The 23,309-nt window shown below is 41.6% G+C and overlaps 3 protein-coding genes across 3 annotated transcripts; all 3 read right to left on the bottom strand.

The window, feature by feature from the left end:
- Window positions 1-3,125: 3,125 nt before the first annotated feature.
- On the bottom strand, window positions 3,126-6,391 carry LOC307253623 (protein lifeguard 2-like; the record flags this gene model as incomplete). The annotated part of the gene is made up of 12 exons (XM_080031736.1): window positions 3,126-3,275; window positions 3,382-3,435; window positions 3,687-3,782; window positions 3,897-3,984; window positions 4,200-4,237; window positions 4,498-4,537; window positions 4,653-4,703; window positions 4,799-4,852; window positions 4,951-5,015; window positions 5,157-5,245; window positions 5,420-5,510; window positions 6,377-6,391. 12 exons carry the CDS (start codon window positions 6,389-6,391, stop codon window positions 3,126-3,128), a joined length of 831 nt encoding a protein of 276 aa, XP_079887862.1.
- A 991-nt stretch (window positions 6,392-7,382) lies between these two features.
- On the bottom strand, window positions 7,383-10,206 carry mfsd5 (major facilitator superfamily domain containing 5). The gene is made up of 2 exons (XM_080031445.1): window positions 10,080-10,206; window positions 7,383-9,700 (listed from the first exon to the last, which is right to left on the bottom strand). Exon 2 carries the CDS (start codon window positions 9,617-9,619, stop codon window positions 8,177-8,179), a length of 1,443 nt encoding a protein of 480 aa, XP_079887571.1. The 5' UTR covers window positions 9,620-9,700; window positions 10,080-10,206; the 3' UTR covers window positions 7,383-8,176.
- A 1,923-nt stretch (window positions 10,207-12,129) lies between these two features.
- Window positions 12,130-22,166, bottom strand: nr1d4a (nuclear receptor subfamily 1, group D, member 4a). Its single transcript, XM_080031001.1, has 8 exons — window positions 21,727-22,166; window positions 16,267-16,575; window positions 16,083-16,171; window positions 15,827-15,971; window positions 13,116-13,684; window positions 12,838-13,023; window positions 12,482-12,692; window positions 12,130-12,350 (listed from the first exon to the last, which is right to left on the bottom strand). The coding sequence occupies exons 1-8, from the start codon at window positions 21,749-21,751 to the stop codon at window positions 12,154-12,156; spliced, it is 1,731 nt and encodes a 576-aa protein (XP_079887127.1). The 5' UTR covers window positions 21,752-22,166; the 3' UTR covers window positions 12,130-12,153.
- Window positions 22,167-23,309: the final 1,143 nt, after the last annotated feature.

A 23,309-nucleotide genomic window follows, 5' to 3' on the forward strand; every position in this document is an offset into this window, starting at 1 on the left:
TAGGCTTAGGCTACTGAGCCTATAGGCTATGTGAGAAACTTTATTTTTATACTTTGTATTTTGTATTGTATTGGTAATGTTGTTGCGCTGATTACCATGCACTTCTGATTGTTATGTTCGAAATGGCAATACAGAACTGAAGAACAGACAACAAATATTAAGATATTACACACTGCAACTTTCACTTTGTCATAATATAGGCTATTCAAACATGTGGTAACACTTTACAATAAGGTAGGCTACACAAAATCGTAGTACCTACTACATAGATATGTGTTACCTACTACATAGGGTTTTTTTTTGTGTTACCTAACACATAGGTTTTTTCTGTGCTACCTAACACATAGGGTTTTTTTTGGTGTGTTACCTACTACATACGTTTTTTTTTTGGTGACAGCTCCTGGCACCTCCTGATTGGCAGGCTGCCAGGAGCTGATTGCTGATCATCAAAACACATGCTGGCTGCTCTCCTGAGCTATAAAAGCTGCAGGAGTCAGCCACTTGGTCTCCCTCCCTTGATGAATGGTTTGTTTTGGTTTGGTTTAGTTAGGGCTGCATTACACACACACCATGTGCTCTTCACTCACACAGACACCGCAACCATTACTGACTACTGACATTCATGCACCGTTTATTAGAGTAATTTAAACTTGGTTTAATAAATTATAATTTGGTTAAACTACTTCTCTTGTGTGGTTTCCTCCTTTGTCCTTCCCTTGAGCCGGGATGTGACACTACCATAACACAGGTTTTTTTTTGTTTGTGCTACCTAACACATAGGTTTTGTTTTGGTGTGTTACCAAAACCATCCTGACTTATCTTAGGCTGCAAAAACCCTATGTAGGCCTAGTAGGTAACACAAAAAAAAACGATGTGTTTAGGTAGCACAACAACAACAACAACAACAAAACCTGTGTTAGGTAGCACACAAAAAAACGTATGTAGTAGGTAACACACCAAAAAAAAACCCTGTGTTAGGTAGCACAAAAAAAGAAAAACCTGTGTTAGGTAGCACAAAAAAAACGTATGTAGTAGGTAACACACCAAAAAAAACCCTGTGTTAGGTAGCACAAAAAAAACCCGTGTAGGTAGCACAAAAAAACCCCTATGTAGTAGGTAGCACAAAAAAAAACTATGTGTTTAGGTAGCACACCAAAAAAAACCTGTGTTAGGTAGCACACAAAAAAAACCCTATGTAGTAGGTAACACAAAAAAAACCTATGTAGTAGGTAACACATATCTAAGTAGTAAGTAGGTACTACAATTTTGTGTACCTTATTGTAAAGTGTTACCAAACATGTTTTAACAATGACGATAAGTCTATCGTTTATAAAATATCAATGGCCTAAAATGAGCGCAAAATCCTACATAAAACTAAATAATTACACTTAAACACGAACAGCAAAAATGCAATACAGGAGGCATCAAGTTATCTAATAGGCTAGCAGCTATAGCCTAGTAGGCCTATTAGTGTTGTAAAACACCAAACAGTATACAGCTTATGGCTACACTCACGTATCCTATGACATGACTAATAACCTTGAGGCCTACGTGTGGAGTAAACAACTAGAGGAATAAATGAACACCCAGTCACAAAATGACAATTTTGGATATAGCGAGATTTTAATAAGAGAGCTGGTTTCAGGGAAATATGCCTACTTCATAAATAGAACTATGGCTCCAAAACAAACATAAAGGAAGACTGAACTTTATACACATGTAGACGATCTATTTGAATGAGTGTGTTAGCAGGTGAAGTGATTTAACAGGACATTTAGAAAGAGACTTCCACAACATTTTGAGTTGTTTCTAAGTATCCTAGTATGGCTACATTTCTTATATTGCATTTCACGAATGACAGACTAAATAAAGGTAGGCATTTATTATTTATTAAATCAGAGAACCAGTGAGTGGTACACATTTACGACTGAATAAATGTCTACAGTAACACCAATCCAATGGTAAATGCTCTTACAATATAGGCCTACTGCATCAATATCATCAAACAAAGGTAATCCAAGGTCACTTTAGAAGACTTAGAAATTCATCTTAAGATTCACACTCATCATTTTATGTCACACACTTTCTAAAATATAGCGTTCTGTCATAGAAAAAATAAACTTCAAATATAAACCATTAATGCCCTTTCAAAAATACAGGCCTTATCAAAAAGTTTTTAATTTCATGCATTTGGCACTGTCAAGTCTCTAGTCAATTATCGTGTCACCACTCTTCAAACCGACTTAATAAGTTTAAATAATATTATGACCAATAACAAATCAAGGTTTTATCTTTCATGAAAATAATAATAATAATAATAATAATAATAATAATAATAATAATAATAATAATAATAATAATAATAATAATAATAATAATAATAATAATAATAATAATAATAATAATAATAAACATAATTCGAATTTCCCCCTGGGGATAAATTAATTAATTCTTCTTCTTCATTTTTGTCTTCTTCTTCTTCTTCTATTAAACATTAAAACAATGTGAAGGCAATGAATGACAGCTTAGTTAAATGGAGAAAAATCACATAAGGTCCACACAGTAAACAGGGTATTATGAATCAAGGCAGAGATAAGTAGCAACATCACAAATCTAATAAATAAAATTTTCAGACTGTAATTCAAAAACCAGAAAAAACATGTCACCTATCCCTCAACTGTTCAAAACAACACATTTACAGTATAAGACAACACTTGATATGAGTGAAATAACAGGAAAAGTCTTTAAGAGTTTTGCTAAAGTAACATTGTGCTTTCAGTCACAAAATCAACAACCACAGCTATAGTCCGTGGGATGACTATGCTTCCCATAGTAACAACTTTTTTTCTTTCTACAAGTCATGCATATTGTGTTACATATTGGGAAGGGGATTGACATTTGAGATGGGAATACTGACACTTATATGTACATGCATAGCTGTACAAAAGATTCACTGGCCTTATCAGTGTCAGGTAAAATAAATTAAAGCCGTAATAATTGGAAGCATTATCATCAAAATCACCACAATTCTTATGACTCTCATCATGTCTGTCAAAATTCCCATACTGCACCAGTATGGGAATTTTGACCCCTTGACTGTAAGTAAGAAAGGTTGCACAATGATTTTACTCATTTCTTGTTCCAAAGATTTGGAGGAAGAAGGAGAAGATGTAGATAATATCTAGGTAGATGTTGAGAGTGGCAAAGACGTACTCTTCTGGACTCATTGTGTAACGCTTGTTTCCCATTAGGAGCTGTGTGTCAAAGGCCAAAAACTGCAATAGAAAGTGAGACATGTTTTTGTTTAATTTCTGATTCTGATAGTCTACAGTATATGGTTAATATGCATCAATAATTGCTTGCGAGTGTCTGCACTCATACCATAGTAAACAGTATGGCTCCCAAGACAGCGTAGATTGAATCCAACCAGGGTACCTAAATGGGAAAAATCACTTGATTAAAAGGGATTCCAATATGTAGATCATCAAATGAAAGATCCACAATATAACAAATGAATGCATATGATAGGACAAACAGTAAATATGATCTCAATTTTGAGTAAAGTCTGCATGAGTCTCATTTCCATTTGCAAAAGTATTTGATGCGACAATGTCCTCGTTGTCAGGAAAATCCTGTTACATGGCACACAACTGGTGTGGCTGCTTGATTTCAATGGTCATACTCACATATTGAAAGGGAAGGACGAGAGCCAGAACTATTCCAGAGACGAACATGACCATACAGAAGATAAAGAGCACACCTTGGTATGATGTCACGTCAAACTGGAAAGCGAGAAAACACATGAAAATCAAACCTTAGTATTTTAATCCAACAATGTGAATGATTTTCACTCACATCATCACCTATAGTGCAAAATAAATATTTGTGTTTTTCACCTTAGTTTGGAAGCTGAAGACTGTGACCAGGAGACAGACTGCTGCAGTTATGCCCAGACACATCACCACTGACTTAGTGTTATAGAAGCTATTCAAACAAGAAACATGCTTGACTTACTGAAAATGTTTAAAGCCATGTAAAACAAAATACATAAAACACTTTAGTATAGGCTCACATCACTAGCTAGTGGCTACTTGTACACACAACATCACAACTGTAAGGAAAATGCAGAGCTGCCAAATTATCAGGATGCAAAAGCCTAAAACAGACACAAGACAGTCACATAAAACATGAAAGCGCACCTGGACAACATTCCCGTCATGTAGGACAGCGAGAGGGTCTGCAACAGGATAATATGACAGTTGTGTGAAAATGCAGGCTTGAATTAAAATCCCTTCAGATAAGTAATGACTGGAGAGCGTTAACGTTTGTACAATACATTCATACATTTTACATCATTTAAACTGTAGACTTCTAATCATTTTGTGACTTTAACAATTAACATTAATCTATGAATTTATCATTTGCCATTTAAAAACCTGTATAGGTTGAATTCGGAAGAGAAAAAAACAGCTCATCAAAAATCTGTCTTATACTTACAAAGATGGCAAGCAGAATCAGATTCCATGGAAACTGTCGCCTAAAGTGTGAGTAAAATAGGGAGTGAGTAAATGGTCGGCCTAACAACACTATATAGGCGATTTACATGTTTCCCCATTTGCTCTTTAGTGATACATTTCATTTTGAGAACTGACCGTGGTGCAGAGCAGCAAGATAGGGTCAGATATGTGACAAAGAACACAGCGCTGTTGAAACAACAAAAACATTGTTGGATGTTTTGTTAGAGGTGACATGGACCAAAAAAGGTAAAGAGAAACTGTGTATTAAACCTGTTACTTACTATGAGGCCCAGTACCATCCAGGGTTGGATTGAATGTAGTCCCTCGCAGGTTCACTGTAAGATAACATAGTCCAGTGTTTTTATCAGAACTTTTTGTTTAAATATTGTTAAACATCAGAAAAGATTGAAAAAGATTTGTCTCCAAAACTAACCAGAATGTGAAAAAAGCCACAACAGCGAAAGTGACCAAGAGCTGGATCATCAGAATAGCATACACCTAAAAGAAGGCAACTCGTAATGAAAATATTGCATAATTGTACGTGAGCTGGTTTGTTTGAGGTAAATGATCAGTGATACACACCATTCACAACAAAAAGTTAGGCTAATATTGTTAAAATTATGACAAAGCTTTTGATACCTTACGGATGAAGACCCTCCTGATATTGCGATCATCCCAGCTGAACTCTGTGAGCTTTTCAAGATCGTCATAGCAAGGAGCACTGGTGCCTAGAGAACACATTCATCTATGTTTGTTTTATGGTTCACAATGCATTTTTGCATTTTTTTCCATTGAACCCTATCACTGCCACACCATTCTAAAATATGATAAACATTGTTGAATCATGTATTTGTCAAAGACAATGATTAAACAAATAAGAATAAAATAAGGTGGTGTCATACTTGCAGTGGCTTCCTCATAGCTGGGAGGAACTGGTGGCACCAAGGTTTGTTCACTGGGGGAGCCATTGGCGTTCTTGTTCGTCACTGATAGCTGACAGCAAAACATATTAACATCGTGTTAGGTCCTATCTCTTTTAGTTTAGAGGCAATTACTCATTTGAGATGAGTATAGGCCTATATTATCAATAGGCTATTTGAAGAAGAAGAAAAAAAAATGCTTATGCCAATCTAGTCCAAGTGTATGCGTCACACAGCCTATTAGCATTATTCTGGTCATACAGGATCAGATAAAAGGTAGGATAAGTAAACCTTAAAAAAAATAAAAATAAAATAAGACTTTAAAATAATTAAATAGCCTACGTACCGCTGTTTTGACCATATTTTCAGAGTACGTGATCTTCTAACTTTTCGATGTAATAATATGAGAGGCATAAACTGGGGCCAGGCTAACTTACATACAAGTAGCGTTACCTGAGCTGCAGAGGGAAAATAGGTTGTCATGGTGAACGTGTGACGCATTTCATTCACACAAACTCAGGTCAAACTGAATAGCTGAGCAGTGAACAACACAAGAAATAGCCTCAGCATGAATGAAAAAATGACAACAGGGGAATACCAATACTAATCTGGTTTCTGTTATTCTGTTTCTGGCTATTGCACCCTCAGTGACTCGATGGACAGACATCAGGCTATGTTTGCAGGACACAACACCAGTAATACACATCCTCAAGGCTATCCCAAATTGTCAGTAGGCTATTATTAAAATGACATAGCCTACGTTTAGTATTCACAACTTAATGGACTGCATTGGAGGAAAAACGCACATATCAGCTGGCTGTTACATGGCTAGTCCTCAAATTCCCTATGAATACAGAGCTATTATAAATGGTAGCCTAGAAGTAATAGGCTACGGAAAGATTAATTGAATGTCACGATTTAAGCATAGGCTAATCATACCTTGCCCTGTGTCATGATGCTTGTCTGTCTTCCTGCAGTAAGGTTGTCTTGTTCTGAATGCCAGTGAATGGGGCTCTGGTGTCTCCTTTCTTGACGAAGTAGCCTAGTTCTTGCAGAGTGAAGTTTAACTGCGACGAAAGGACCTCAGACTGACAGTGCTCTTCTTGCCTCTGACGATATTGTGATGTAATCCCAAAACAACGCAGCTAAGACTCGTGCAGATACCCCTCCCTAACCCACGGAGGGATGTTCTAGCAGCATCCAGGCAAAGCTGCCCCATAGAGAAAAGGCTGGGACTGTACCACAACACTCAAAAATGGGGAGGAGGATTAGTGCCTGCACGATGCGTTATAAGCATAGATAGTGGTTATAAGGAAGAAATGTCCAGATACATCTGGGGGGTTGGTCTGCAGCAAAAACCAGGAGAGGCTAAAATGTTGTGATATTTTCAGATTTACAATTTATTTCTATCATTGCCAGCTGAGATGTTTGGTGAATTTGAATAGGGCTCTTGCAAATGCAACTATCCCAACACACAAGTGGCTTTTTTCCCCAGTAAAAACAACTATAACTTTCCAATCAATTTTCATTGTAATCTATGTGGTATTTTCCTTTAAATGATAAGTGTATATAATTAGCTAAAATAAATAAATAAAACATTCTGAAAAAATTGCAGTGTGCCTGAAAAGTTCACACTAAACTTGATAGCTGAATCAGTATGAAGACTTGAAAAAAAAAATCGAATAATATGTATCGGCAAAATTAACCTCTAATGCAGGTTGACAATGAGAAATTAGAAATGTGTTCATTGATTATTTAAAAAGTTGTTACAATTTGCTTGGACTGTGTTCACTGGGAATATACTGTCATGTTCAAAAATTTGGTAAATTAAGATTTGGCACTACTATGCATTATTTGGAAACCCCAACTGATACAATTAAAATACAAATTGTAAAACATCAATATGCCACAAAATAGAAACTCCAATAATATAAAACTATTAAATTTGACCATGTTTATTTGAAAATGTAAAGAACACCAAAATGTTAAGACAATACAGAGGACATGTCCTAAATGGTGTAGAAAAAGCATTACAAATTATAATTGACCTACTTATTGCCCTTCATTAGAAAATACACAACATACCAAAATCAGAGTACTGTGGAAGTCGTGACATTCAGATACTGGTGTTGCTCGCCATGACCTAATTTCTTTGGATATTAATTGAACTCTGTAAAATCAATATTAAAATACAGATCCTAACAGTCCGACAAATAAAATAAACTATATCTTCTTAATCAACCCCCCCCCCCCATCCCCCACCGAGGGTCTAATGACAAACTGTGTAATATGCTGTGCAGATTGTAACTCTCCCAGGGGGATATCTTTACTTATGATTTCCGCTACAAAATAAAACTCACCTGGCATCTCCCTATAGGAGGACACAATGAGGCAAGAACATATAATCTGGAATAGTAAAAAGGAATGATATTGGTCATGGCTGACAAAGCTTCCAGCAATTTACTTGATAAATGAAAGTAGATATGGCCATGTTTCCCAAGCATCCAAACAGACAAGATTAGTCAAAGTTTCTCCCAAAACACTCAAAAAAGTTACAGGGTAAAGTTATAACTGAACTGCATTTTAACCTCTCAAAACATCCTTCTTGGGCTTTCATTTCCTTCATTGATACATTTAGCAAAATGTACACTTCCTATGCGGAACACATTAGTTTTCACCGCCAGTCACATAAAATGGGCACAATACAAATATGAATGGATAAATAAGTGATTTTTCCCCTCAGAACATCTCTCCCTCCCCTCTGGTTCCCTCCAGTCTCAGGTCTGTGTCGTTCCGGCCAAGGGTGAACAGACTGACTACAGCCATCAAAGCCGCCAGCATCATGACTGCACAGCCTCCAAACATGTGTCTGGTGCCGCTGCCAGCTTCCCCTCCACCTGTTCCTGACACCTCTCCGTGGAGCGCCAGCAGCCCAAGGCAGGCCAGAAGGTGCAGAGGCAGCCTGAACCAGGCCAGCACAGCGGCTCTCTTCTCCTCTGGGATCACCCTGCCCTGGAGAAAGCTGACTGCAGGGAAGTAGAGGCCACTGGCCAGCTCCAGCAACAGGAAGGCTAGAAAGGATTCATGAGGTCTAGGCTGGCCTGGGGCAGTGGAGAAGGTCAGCATGAAGAAGGAGAAGAAGGCCATAAGCACAGCCAGGCAGAGAACATGGCCAGGCTGGAGACGGTAGCGTGTGGAAGTGGCTAGACGGTACAGCAAGGAGCCCGCCATGCTGGCAGCCATCAGGCAGGAGAATACTATTCCCAAAGGAGGCCCGTGAGGGTCTAGAACTGGGGTCCACAGGAACACAAATATGTAGAGGACACTTTCAAACAGAGCCTGCACTCCACCCAAGAGCATGACTCTTCTGTCTGACAGCAGGCAGCGCAACCCGTCATGACAGCTGCGCAAGAAGCGGGCCCTTGCAGACATATGGATCACACCTGCAATTGAAGGAGCAAGAAGTGTTTGTTTGTCCCCTTCAGAACCTTCTCCGGCCTCTTCCTTACCCCAGTCTTTAAGCACCACCCAGCCACAGCCCAACAGGCAGGGCACAGCCAGGAGGAAGGGAGCCACCGGCCCGAGGTGGAGCCACTCAGCTAGCAAGTTAGCCGCCAACCCTGCTCCCACAGCGAGGCCATGGTTCCAGGTCGCGGCTTTGGCGAAGGTGCTGGGGATCCAATCCTTGGGGAAATCGTGCACGTCTACATGACGGTGCACGTACCAGGCTTCAAATGCGGTGGTGAGCAGGGATGTGGACAGACCCCCCAGGACCCGGCCCACAATCAAAACAAAGTAGTCCCTGGACAGCTTGGTGAGACAACAGGCAGAGTAGGACAGGCAGAAGAGAAGGCATGTCTGTCTGCGTCCAAGGGCTTGAAGGAGCCAGCCTGAAAATGGAGCAAACAGAACACAGGAGGCTAGGCCACACACATATAAAATAGCAATTTGGGATTCCAGGAAGCTATAGTGGCGGTAGAGTTTGTAGAGGTAAGGACCCTGGAGCCAGTCTGCCCACAAAGCCAATAGGTATGCTCGGAGGAATATAGTCTGGAAGCAGCGGAAGACCGGGTTGGCTACAGCAGCAGGAGACTGAGGTGGGCTGATGCGGCGAGCGGTGAGCTCCAGGACAACACACAGGGCGAGCAGGAAAACGATGGCAAGATACGCTGTTACCAACATCTTGAGATGGACTGCACCCACTGGAGGTCAAACCTGAGGTCCTGGGGCCCTTTCCACTCTTTTCTCTCTATCTCTCAGAACCTACGGAGAGACAAGGTGAACAGGTTGTAAAATAATACAGAAAGTAGAGCGTTTACGCTACGTAGGCCTACTAGAGTAAATAGCCATTTTAATTCGAAGCTAACTTGGCTTATACAGATTTAATTCAAGGAATTGAGTTACTCAGTAAAAATAACATTGGCAAGTTACGACAATATTCTTGCCCGCGTGAATGAGTTTCACGAGTGCCATTTTTAATTTTGTTTAGACACATAATTAATAGGGCTGAAACGCACCTACATGCTATTTCTATATAGCTAAAGTTAGCCTACAAGCTAACGTTGTTACTTGTGTTACTGTTATAGCCTAGAGACCTATATGTTCTTCCCGACACTGTGTTGTATTTTATGATATAACTTACCGTGCCTTTGGAGAGCGATCCCATATTAGTTACATGGCGTCCAAAAGTGATAAACATAACTAAATCATGGAGTGAGATACAGAGAAGTGTGCCTTCAGAAGCAAATAAACCTTTCACTTCCGGGATCCGGGATCTATTATTTCACCACAAGGTGGCATGGGTGGCATCCATATACTGTTTATGTGACATCGTTACAGTCTATGGTGACATATCTGCTTTGCTTTTTGAATTTCAAGGGATGGCTGGTTAGTTCGTTATTTGCAGTAGGCTATGCCTAGGCTAGCAGTTCCTGAAAAACGCGATCGTTTTTTCAAGTCCGCACACTGACCCCGATATTTATATGTGTAAAGCATGATGATTAAGCATATTAACTACGTTGTTGTAAACCTACTCTATCTGACCTAGATTTCAGTCACTCTACTGAGTGATTCTAACATCAGTAGCACGCAGGACATAAACCTGTGTTAGGTTATGACATTCAGATGTGCCAATTGCATAGTTTCATTACTAATTTCTGAGATCCAAAGACTCCCAACTACTCACTCAGCACATCATCTTTACTGTATTTTGCCTGAATGGACACAAAAGACAAACAAGTAACGTTATATATAATCTTGAACTTTATATAATTTCTATCATGGAATAAAGATTTACAAAATGTACAAGATGTCCTCAATCAGCCACAATCAAACAAGCAAACAGTGAGAGGAGCAGTCAAATAAGATCTTAAAAATATCTCTTGTGTTTGTATGACAAACATTGGGGGCACAGGATGAGTGCAAGTGGTGTCAGTGCTGGTGATTTCACAGGATAATGCTGGTTGGTTATGTCGACAGATAGCAGGAAGAGTGTCTAAACCGTCTGAGAGTCCTTACTGCATGTTCTCCAAAGCCCCCTTGGCATAGCCAACCCTCCTTCCCCCACCTGGTTCAGGAAGGTCAATACATTCTTCTTTTAACCGAACTCATGCGTCCGATCCATCACATAGTCAGAGATACATAGACATTTAGGTAACGTAATATTTACAACAACAAAAAAATAAACAATGTAACTAAAAAAACAACATGCATTTAGCATCTTCATCTGTCCAGATGTGATACAAAATAGTGACGCATGAAGACAAGGTGTTTTTTGTGAAATTATATCAGCTGCCTTTGACTGAAGTTGGCATATTTGAACCCAAAAATGTGCCAAATGTTTTCTGGAAGACCAGACAGAATGCATCCTATTGTATACAAATAACACATAAAAATAGTGGTTTCATTCCATTATCAATGTAAATGGGCTGTTTGTGAAACAGACAGTGATACACTATTATCTATATATTCAGATTTTGCTATGTATATACAGGATCCCTTTCTCTTTAACATAAGCTGTCACATAATCAATCATCGCTAATGGTCCCTAAGAAATAAAGGTTTGGATCTACGATATCCGACCTTCTTTCAGCAGCTGCTAAGTGATGGCCTTACTGATTGATAAATACACTGGGGTGGATAATGAGGAAGTGCACACATGATTTGTCCAAAAGGTTAATAGTAACTCTACATGATAATGCATTTTTTCTTACTGGAACAAATTCTCTGCAGAAGTGTTGAGGTTAATGTGTTAATGTGTTAATGTGAAGTTTGTGTGTATTATTCATCCCAAAACACTGCTTGAAGATCAATAACGAATCAAAAAATATGTTCGCTATTGCTCTCATTTATCCTTCTGAAAAGAAACAGTCCCCATATTGCACAATTCCACGTTCCTCAATTTTCAAAGAAGTCATGCCCTTGGAAGATAATATCTTTGCAAGTGTGTGTGTGTGTGTGTGTGTGTGTGTGTGTGTGTGTGTGTGTGTGTGTGTGTGTGTGTGTGTGTGTGTGTGTGTGTGTGTGTGTGTGTGTGTGTGTGTGTGTGTGTGTGTGTGTGTGTGTGTGTGTGTGTGTGTGTGTGTGTGTGTGTGTGTGTGTGTGTGTGTGTGTGTGTGTGTGTGTGTGTGTGTGTGTGTGTGTGTGTGTGTGTGGTGTACTGAATACTTTTGTGTTAAACAGTTTCTGTCTTTGTTCTCTGTGAGCAAGTGACCCATTCAAGGGTCAATGTGAAAGGCCAAGAGTTTGTCGGAGTGCAGATTGTTGAGGGTGCGCAGGTCTGGCAGGCGCAGCAGGAGTTTTGAGAAGAGGGCCGTGTCGTCTGGGCGACGGCGAGTGATCAATGATCGCAGGGCACGGATCAGACCCTCCTGTAGCTGCTCCACAGCCCGCATATCCGAGATGCCAGAACGGTCTAATGAGCGCAGAGATACCAGTGTGAGTGGTTGACAGACACAGTTACAACATTATTGGTTCATAAACTAAGTGTCACAGCTCGGCAGCTTTTCCCCCCTAATCGTGAAGTTAATATTGCCCCTGTCTCACCTGCAGACACCAGCACCACAGCCATAAAGAGGGCCATTTCATCAGGCTCTAGCCGCAGGGAGCCCAACTTCTCACTAAACTCAAACATCGCGTCCAGCAGAGAGCCCATGCCCATGGCACGCAAGGTGGACAGGGGGTAAGTTTGGCCATTCAGAAATGTCACTGTGCGCTCATCCGCATTGAACAAGGTGCAAAATCTCACCATTAGGACCTAAAAAAGCAGACAAATAGTGGAACAAAAAGATAGGAATTAAACAAAAACTCACTTAACCAATAATACATTTGTACTCCTAAAGAAGTTTCATATTTTACATGTATGAAAAGCAAAATAAATCTCTTGATATGTATATCATTACCTGAAATGTGCCTGATTTAAGCAGCATGACCTGGTCTTGTTGGCCAAGCTCTTGAAATCCTGGGATGCCCTTGGCAAACTCTACAACCTCCTTGACAGCAGGAGTGAAACACTGGGAGAAGGATTCCCAGATCTCCTGACTGGTGCGCTCTGGCCCTGATACAGGCCATGCATTGAGAGGACAGGCCTGCAAGAAAGACAAAAGGCAAAGAAAGAATCATAAGTTGTTGCCCAGACAAGATATATCTTGATTTGATTTTGTATTCTTCATGCTCTTACCAGCACTTTAGCTCCTGGAGCTAATTTCCACGGGCAGGAAGGCAGATTTTGGGAACTTCCTGCATTGCGTGAACTGTTATCGGTAGAGCTGGCCCTTTGAGGTTTTGTTTTGTTCAACTGGTCATGATTTTTATTAGTTGACACTGAGTAGGTATAGCGGTTGTTTTCCACATTGTGGAATGTATGTTGGTTGTCGTTAGTGGCAACTGGGCATAGAGTGGCATGGGCAACAGGGCAAGACTGATAACTCTGGGTGGAGGTTGGGTGAGAGGAGACTTGAGTAAAGCTGGCATCCTGAGAAAAGGAAGATTTGTTGTGGCTGGTTGCGATGTGAGCCCTCTTGGCGGCTCTCTCCTGGCTGCTGTTGTTGCTGCTGGTGAAAATGTCAGAGTAGGCTTTGGAGATGGCCCCAATGGCCTCTTTTGAGTCTTCTATGCTGGGGGGAGTGTCCCTCACTGAAGAGGAGTCCATTTCCATGGCAGCTGACTCATTGAGGCTGTTCATGTAGCTTTGCATCTCATCCAGCAGTCGCTGCTTCTCTCTTTTAGGGATGCGACCAAAACGCACAGCTGGGGAAGACACACACGGAGAGGACAGCTCAGTATACAGCTCATTGTGATGACATTGACACTGGATATGTTTTGTGCTCTTTTTCTACCCGACCTTTAAAGACAAGTAAATTCAAAAATGAAGATGGAGTCAGGTGCATTCTACCCATACAGTGTCACCGTGTAGGAAACACAGGACTGCTAGGATAACTTATGCTGGCTTTAAAGTAAAGCTTGCATGGTGAAGCAGTTAACCATTACACCTTCTTATAGGCATGAACACATCAAAAGCATGAAAAAAACAGGAAGTGTTGAAGGATTTCAAGGACAACCATGTAAAGTTATGCAAAGAAAACTTCCCCTTCCTCCCTTTTCCCCCTTTCCCGCAGTAACCATCAGCTGGAGAGGCTATTTATAAACTCCCTGCTACCATCTGCCTCATCCTCTCCTTTATCCACCCCTGTCTCCTTCCTCTCCTGCTCCCTCCCTCTGTTTCTAAGTAGGTCAGTGGGACAACGTGAGCATGATGTCACTGGCACTGAAATCGTGAGAAGGGGGTGAATGGTGGGCACGATGTGCAGATATTAGTTGAGAAGACAGTAGTGACAACATGATGAGGACTGATGCGATAGACAGGGAAATGTGGAACGTGACACGTGCATGCTTGTTTGCAAGGTGGGGTTGTATAAGGCAGACAAGTTAAACTATTTCAGCTTCAAAGACTTGCAATTATAGGATACCTGATTTTTTCCCCCTGAAAGTGTAGCTGACTATTTCTAGAGCAGGAATAAATGTACCTTTATTCCCGTATGTTAAACATATTACTATGTTTACCAAATATGCAATAAACTTTTCCTTGCCCACAGGAGCTGTTGATGAGGATGGGGCCAATCATTTGGAAAGAGATTAATCCCTTTCATCATAGTTAAAAAGAAGCAAGTCTGGACTAGTGTGCAGTTGCTCTAAAATGATGCTCTGGTTAGAGGAGAGAAAGTGTGCCATATCAATGGACTTTAACATTTGCCCTGTGCAGAGCCTACGTCACACAGCTGCCTGATGTGAAATCAGGGTGTACTATTTCTTTGCGGGCTGCAGGCAGTTGCATGCGGTTTTCCTGTTTTCGTAATGGTTGAAACAGAAGAAAATGGGTTTCTAGGTTGTGGTTCTTAGCACTTTTTAAAATATTTTCAAAGAGGGTCGACCCGATTGTTTGTTCTCTGATTGAGTTGTATTATGCCACCCTATTTTCTCTGTGCACCAAAAGTGTCAAACACATGCAGAAATAACACTGACCTCTTTACTAGATTATACAATAGGGGGTGGGGGGGGGGGGGGGAGTGGAGATACTGAGATACCATACTGAGAGGAAGACGACAGGCAAACTACACCAAGTAGGTCATGATACAGGAGTACACTATAGGCCCATTTCTGTATTGTTTTTCTAGGTCAGCCAGAGCTGTTTTCTTAATCTGTGATGATAGGTGATCAATCAATGTTCAGCTGCCAGCACTGAAACTAGGTGATGTGAACGCCATGCCTGATCAAATATATCGGAGCACTGGCTTTTTATTTGTTGCCCTATCCCTCGTGAATTGCAGTATGTTCTATGGACATACACAGGGTAACCAAGTCGACCCTGTTCCAATTTCCTAAAATAATCCCTGTGTTTGCTGCAGTTTCTGAAATGATAGATAGCTTCGGGGACTTCAAGGCTCCTCTTCTCATAAATCATTGTCTGAGGGGGAGATGTAAGAGAGTTGAGGGAACATGTTGGGTACATGGAGGGGGAGGGACTCTACTGTACTGAACTAGTGAATAGAGGTAACAGTATTACGGTTTGATGCTGCAAAAGGCAAGAGAAAGACACTTATGAGAGTGCTCTAAAGCCAGATGGTACTCGTTGGCAGTGCAGTGACACAGAAGCAGGCCAAGACAGGTGCAGGTCTGCTGACAGAGTGCGTGACTGAGCTACTGGCACGATGACCTCAAAAGACTTTCCGCATTAAATTTTTTCAAACAGACCTACATATCAAGTGCAGTGGCTTTTTCGGCCTGCCCATTTCCTCCGCTGCATTCTTTGGCTAATCAGAGCATCGTGGCATCCTGGCATAACAACACAACCGTCTCTCTCATTAAAACTGTGTCAAGAGGAGGATGTCTCACCATCTCTTGACATGCCAACAGAGAGGCATTTCTTGAAGCGGCAGTGCTGGCATCGGTTGCGGTTCATACGCATGATCAGACAGTTCTCATTCTTCACACACATCTTGTAGTTGATGTTTTGCTGGATGCTGCGGCGGAAAAAGCCCTGAAACACAACAACAATATTTAAACGTCACATGAAACTGGAGCACCACCAAAAGCGCCACATTTAAAAAAAATCATTCCACATGATTTTTCTTTCCAATCAGTGGCTTACCTTGCAACCCTCACATGCATGCACTCCGTAGTGGAAACCAGATGCGATGTCCCCACAGACTTTGCAAAGCAGGACCATTCCACCAGTCTCTGTGGATGGGACAAACACACAGTTAGATATTCTGCCAAAACTTTAGTTCAAAGTATAAATGTTTCTGCATATTGACAGCGAGGATAACACTTACTTGTGAAAGTCCCTGTGAACCCAATCTGCCTCTTTCCTGCGATGGGGTGCGCGTATGTATGCTGTGGAGTTGGAGCCGCTGAAGGGCCGCTGTAAACGTCTGGGAATTGGAACACCAGTTTGGAGGATGGGGTTGTACGCCCAACTCCACTTTGTTTCAACGGCCCAATCTCTGTGAAGGTAACCTCCTCTGGAGATGATGGCTGGGAGTGTGAAGAAGGTGACTGTGTCTGGTAGCCACTGGAGGGGCTGCCTGGGCTGCCAGGGCTGGGGCTGGAACTGCCAGAGGATCCTGCATACAGGATGACTCCTGCAGACAAGGAGAGAGTTTTAGTCCAAGCCCCTAATTAAAACATACAATGGCATTGCCATATTGATCAGGAGTGGCATAGGTAATATGCCATATAGCCTACAGTGCATTGTTGGCTTGAATTGGCCTCATAAGTTTAAGTTGGCCTTCCGCCTTCCACATTTCTTTGGAGACCGGTAGCTACTATACAACTTTGAATGCGACGTGATATAATGTTGCACTGCCTCTGGGCAACACGGAGAACATTTCATAGTAGGCTATAGCGTCGTTGCCTCGTCCTGAGTGTAATAGGCGTAATGGTGCGCTCATGTGGATAAAGTGGGCGCTAAAAATACTGCTGGTAGCACAGCAACAATAAAGCATACGCGCTTCCACTGGAAGCACAAATGAAGCGTTACTTTTTGTAAATCCGTGCTAATGCAGTATTTATGGGGGCACCGAAGTTCCGATCTCTCCTCCAACCCCTCCGCCCCCCCCCCCCCCCCCCCCCATCTCCATCTCCATCTCGCGCGCGCGCACTCCTAGTCATGCGTTGTGGATGGGCTGAGACACGGCCTCACGTGTCTGCTGCCTGCTCCGCTCCAATAATAGCCTCGCTTCCCTGGCACCATGCCCAGCGCCAGCTAACAGCAAGACACCTGACCGCCGCGTCACATGCATGGACTCCTGGCACGGTTATTGCCCGGACCAAATCCGCAGTCTCGTGTTGAAAAGTAAAACAATCCAAAGTCAGAGCGGTGTTTACAAACATGTGCCGACCTCGAAGCTCCCCGGGCGTGACATGCTGTTAATGCGCCATCAACAGTCAGTGAATGTGAGTCACGTTTTTGCTAAAGAAAAGCCTCCACTGCAAGGACTGTACTAAAGCTCAATGTACAGTAGAGTCCAGCTGTAAAAACGCTAAGGAAAACAAGTGTTCAAATAAATACTTTAGAATAAAATATGGGTCAAATGGATTCATTATAAAACTGCATTCATGGTTGGCTTGCACATATGCAACTGAGTTATTTCCAACTTTCCATTCTTTTCCAACATCCAAAATCCATGCCATTGTGGCCAGTGGTTTAGGCAACTCAGTCTTGTATGCATAGGTGCAGTAGGCCTATCCCTGTGCTGACCTTTGCAGCATAAGGTATTTAGCTCAAATGTTTTAATAATCCCTTCCACCAGCATGTTGTGGTAGTTTGCCGGCCTGAGCCTCACCACTTCAAAAGCTTACAAACCTGTAGACAGTGGTGGCCCAGCCCCCACTCCGCCAAAAAACCTTGAAAGTCCACCTGAAGACTCACATGTACACAAGTGTTTATGAATGACCCCTAAATCCACTTTGCTGTGAACACTGTCAATATACAATCCATTTTACAGTTTGGTTGTGATAGGGACGGAAGGATAGTACACTATAAAACTACTATCACCTGCATTCCCCCCCCCCCCCCTTATATCATCATAGCCACCTATAGGCAAAGTCTTAAGTCCTCTGCATGCATATTGTTGGTGTGCTGTCAAACAACTTTTAAACTGAACTGTTTTTCATGCATTCTTTCATATTTCATATTTTATGGAATTCCTTCCAATTTAAGTTACCCTTGCAAGCACTAATCTGCCTGGGACTGGAGGCAGGCAGAGATACCTGAGCAGTTCACAGGCACAACACCACCTCTCCTATCACTTTTCTCTTGCCCTTAATCTCTTACTCTGACTCGTGGACCTTACAATGCAGGGCATGGCGGGACAACCACAGATACAGTTAAGGTGACCATGTATTTGTTTGCCCTTGTGTGGAAGTTAATTAAAATGGCATGGAATGGCTTCCTTTGGATATTATTAGCCAATACAAGGAGCTGTTATGTGCTACTGTACTGAGCATGGTCAGTATGTTTGCACTACTGAGCACTCAGATGTCTGCAGAAGACTTCATTAAATCAGGCTTTTGCAAGTAGGTCAATGTCACAGGAACTTGATAGAACTGTGTCTCTGTGCCTCTAGCAGCATTCCTCCAAACTGATGCTGTATCACACACATTGTTCAAGCAGTTATCAGGAGGAACTGTATTAGATCAATGCTCTGATATGTATAATTTATAAACACCAGAATATGATGAGATATCCAGTCTTATTTTGTGTTTCACGGTCGTTGTGGCTGAAATAGCTTCATGCCTGGCACATGAGCTCCGTCAAAATTCGATTTTTAAAACACATCCGTTTAAGGGTTACGAGGTTTATCAGCAACACAGATGCAGCCTCTCAGTGTTCTTAATCCGCTATCTGTACTTTGGATGAGTGGAGAGATGTAATGTTTAACAGCAGAGTCACGTTCCAGCTGAAACACACCCTAAGCGGATGTGTGCGCTGAACCGATAAGTTGTGGACAGATGTTGCAGAGTTTAAAATTGAGTCATCTTTTACCACACTGCGAGGTCTGTGATTTAAAACGTGAAAGAGAGAGTGCATTCGTGCAAGCAAGGCTCATGAGGCGGGAAAACGTGACGAGAGGGGAAAGAAGAAAAAGTTGATGCACGGAATCGCTGACCCACTGACCAAGCTCTCTCCCTCACCATCACCACCGCAGGCGGCATCAACACAGAAGCGTCCGTGAGAGCGAGGGAATTGGCGGGGAGGAGGGCCGGGGTATCTCATGCGCCGCACGCGGCTCTCGCGAAGGAAGCCACGTGAGGAGGCTTTTGACGGAGCTTTCACTGGGAAAGACATAAAGCCAGGAGCCAGAGCCTCTACAGTCCGCCAGGGGCTTATAATTAAAGAGACAAATTAAATAGAGCAGCATGTTGTGCGCGGCTGGGTGGTCTGACTGTGCACCACCAGCTGCACCGCCTGCACTGACAGCAGGCGCTACATGTAGTAGGCTATAGATACATTAGGGCCCTACCTTTGGTTTCTATTGGGAGGAATATGCATGCAGTAGATGCTAAAATTCCTCTATGATAATACTATTTCAAGTGAATGATATGTTTAGCTATAATCTTTTTTGGTAAGCCTATAGTAGGCTACTAGGCCTTTAGAACAAGGGAGACCAGCTTCTGTTTCTTTAGTTGTGCTACTTTTTTTCTGAAGGGAAATTACTTCAGTCTTCAAACTAATGTGGCTTGCTTATTAGCATTGACATTTTTTTATGACTTTATGGGTTCAGTTGTAATGTTGGCAAAAATTGACCCACACTAATTCTGTCTGACTGTTTTAAAGGTGCTCAGGATAATGCAGAAAACCTCCAGATGGGGAGTTAGTGAGCGAGACAAGGTGGGAAGTCAAGTAAAAGGTAACTGAGCAAATTTCTATTTGTGTTATTAAAGAGTAAATATGTGTTACAACCCAACCCCATAGTAAAATTTCCCCTTCAAGGATGTAGAAATTTGACAAATGCATTTGCTTTTCTCAAATGTGGGATATTCTCAAATGTTATATTGCAGAAGCCAATTCCTGCAGGGGTAATTCTGCATTTACATGCATCCCACATCCCAATCATCTCTGCACTGAAATGGGGGCTCTGTGTCAACACACACACACACACACACACACACACACACACACACACACACACACACACACACACACACACACACACACACACACACACACACACACACACACACACACACACACACACACACACACACACACACACACACACACACACACACACACACACACACACACACACACACACACACACAATCTCATTTTATCTGCTGGACTTAACGAGCCATACAGCCACTACTGCAGCCATATTTTTGGCCAGGCTATGATGGTGTTTACGAGCTTTAAAAAAAAAATCCCTTCACTGAACTAATGAGTGAAATGAAGTAATTTGCATTCCAATAACTTTATTGAAACGTTAAAGGTCAGTGAATCCAGTTCAAGGTGGTCACTGACATTTAGACCAATGAGTCGAAGAAAAATTCCAAGATACTACTGGGAAGGAACAGGCAATTATATCTATTGTAAAAAATAAATAGAAAGGCTTGAAATGGCCCTCACTCACAATCACATCCTTCTCAAATCAATATAACACCCAACAGAAAAGCCCAACATGCAGTGCTTATCAATCTTTATTGGCTGAATAATACTACAGCTATTATCTATGATTACTCGTTAACTTCCTTCCGTGTCCCACTTCATTGACATAGAAAGCAAACCATAACCCAGTGAGTGGGTTTAGTGTTGCCTTCATATTAGAATAACATGTTGACGGATCACAGGGTTCGCCCATCACCTGTACTGGAACGTGACCGTCACTGTTGTAAAAGATTCACTGTCAATTAGGATGAGGAAGTGGAAAGCATGTGGGCCTTTGGCTGACCTCGACAAGAGGCTGCCTAATGCCACTTAACGGATGGAAGTCCTTTGGTTATTAACTTTTACGCAGAAGAAACATAGACGATGGCCTTGATGATAGAAACAAACTCGCTCTTCGTGACAACGTGCTTTTGTTTCCCCTCCCTGAGATTATATTTTTTATTAATTCTGGCTTTTACTTACAGATTATGATAACAGTAGCAGCCCGTGTACTCTAGCTCCACGTGAGTTTGTTTTCATGGAGAGAAGCAGGAAGTGGCCCGCCTCGCTTCAACCATAAGGGGCGGTTCACTGTCGGTAGGCTATAGAGCTGCAGTCCAGGCACTGCATGCGATTTGACACTTGATGGTGAAGACGCACCATTACATTTTACTTTTATTGAACTTAGAAACAGGTTGAGGCTATATAATGCCTTATTGTCATAAACACCTGGTGGTTAACCAATCAAATTACTCAGCTCAGCCAAACACCTGTAAATGCATTTAAAAACTACATTTCGTGCACCAATTGATGCATGTGATAATAATTCACATTCATTGCACAATACATAACTGCCAATTATGCACATACTACGCAGAAGTAAATGTTGAAGTGTCAGACATCCAGTAAAATAATATATGTTATAAAATGCTTGTATTTATTAATTGATTATCACATTTAAATTAAAGTCATAATTTATTTTATTTTATTTGGACAGCTAAATAGTTGTCCCCTCCTGATTGGTAGCAACACCAATAATGACCACTCTAAGGTTGGCCCGTTTATCAATTCTGACAAATGTATCATTAGATGTTATCACAATGGAGCGGTTGCATTTCAAATATAATGTGAAAGTTAATCTTACCACTGCCAGGGCTGTTATCCATCATTCTTGTTGATGCCAATAACTTCAAAGACAATTGAAGATAGACGTCCGTGAATGTCTCTTAAACCGGAGCAAAGGTATTTTGAAGACAGGAGAAAAAGTCAAGAAACTGCAGCTTTGAATAAAACACCTGCTCCATGGAACGCAAAATGGAAAGCAGTGTAGAAATGTGTCCAGTGTGTAAAATTGTCTTTCCCCTTCGTAAAAGTTAGACAGGTGTGTCTCTCTCCGTGCTCAGATCTGGTCTGACGAAAGGTGAGTAAGTTATAGCTAGGCTGGTCTCTTCAAATATACCTGGATGCCTTCTGCGTTGTGAATACTGCGCCTCGGCTCGAGCGGGTGTTAATGTTGCGCGAGCGAAGATTAAGCGATGCCCATGAATTCCAAGAACGTACAGTCAGCATATCCGTGCGCGTTGGTCATGAAACACACGCACACACACACACACACACACACACACACACCCACTGATACAAACACCCACATCAATTACGTTTGCAGGTGAGTAGGAGATGTGACCGCCTTTCCCTTTCGCTCAACTTGTGTTGTGTCTGTTTGTGTGGGATTTGGCTCACTCTTTGTATCTCGCGCAGTCCTCTCTCTCCTTCACGCTCTTGTGCATTTTCATTGGCGGGGATCTGGCGCTGAGGGGGGTTTGATGTGCTTATTCGACCGTGGTATGTGTTTAGGGAAGCCACGCTACATGTGCGCTCGCATGTGCCGGGGAGAGCGCTGCCCTACTGATACACATTTTATGCAAAATTCTGAGCCCGCGTGCCGAAGGATGGAGAGATTGGACAGGGAGGCACATGGACAATAGGCGTGGCTCACCGTGACTGCTTTGCAGCGCTGCAAACGGATGGTAAACACCGAGATATGCCAAACACTGACATGCCAAACAACAAGCAAGTGCCAATTTTAAAGCCCGTGTGCCAAAGGAAATAGACCACTATGCAAATACATCAGCTAATATGTCAATGGCTGAACAATTTCGCTTATTCGTTTTTTTTGTGTATGTGTTTTAACTAGGCTCACTCTGTGACTCGGTGTGCCTGTGGTTGGAGTCAGATTAACTGTTATTCGCTTTACCCAGACTTTTAAAATGCGTTGCTTCAAGAACTTCACTAACATTTAGTCAGCAACAAACTCTGTAGCCTACTTAATCTCTCTGAACATGGACTAAACAGCTAGTAGAAAGCGCCACCCAGTGGCAATGTATTGCTTTGACAGATAGCCTAGATAGATAGATAGCAGTATCTATCTATCTATCTATCTATCTATCTATCTATCTATCTATCTATCTATCTATCTATCTATCTATCTATCTATCTATCTATCTATCTATCTATCTATCTATCTATCTATCTATCTATCTATCTATCTATCTATCTATCTATCTATCTATCTATCTATCTATCTATCTATCTATCTAGGCTATCTATCTATATATTTTTTAATACAGCTTCAGCTTTTGAAAATAAAAATGTCAACTTTGTCTGACGCTTGAGGTTTCATTTACTCTAAAAATGTATAAATATGTATGTTTTGATAGAGTTAAGCAT

The sequence above is a fragment of the Ammodytes marinus genome, assembly GCF_949987685.1.
Source record: "Ammodytes marinus genome assembly, chromosome: 7".
In the NCBI taxonomy this organism is placed as follows: Eukaryota; Metazoa; Chordata; class Actinopteri; order Uranoscopiformes; family Ammodytidae; genus Ammodytes; species Ammodytes marinus.

What these genes read in the sequence shown, in the direction of transcription:
- nr1d4a (XM_080031001.1), bottom strand. Translation starts at nt 21,751, where the DNA reads ATGATGGATAACAGCCCTGGCAGTG. An exon ending in TGTTGGCATGTCAAGAGATG is followed by an intron (nt 13,685 to 15,826) that starts GTGAGACATCCT and finishes TGTCTTCCCCAG; the next exon opens with CTGTGCGTTTTGGTCGCATC. An exon ending in CTCCAGGAGCTAAAGTGCTG is followed by an intron (nt 13,024 to 13,115) that starts GTAAGAGCATGA and finishes TCTTTCTTGCAG; the next exon opens with GCCTGTCCTCTCAATGCATG.
- mfsd5 (XM_080031445.1), bottom strand. Translation starts at nt 9,619, where the DNA reads ATGTTGGTAACAGCGTATCTTGCCATCGTTTTCCTGCTCGCCCTGTGT.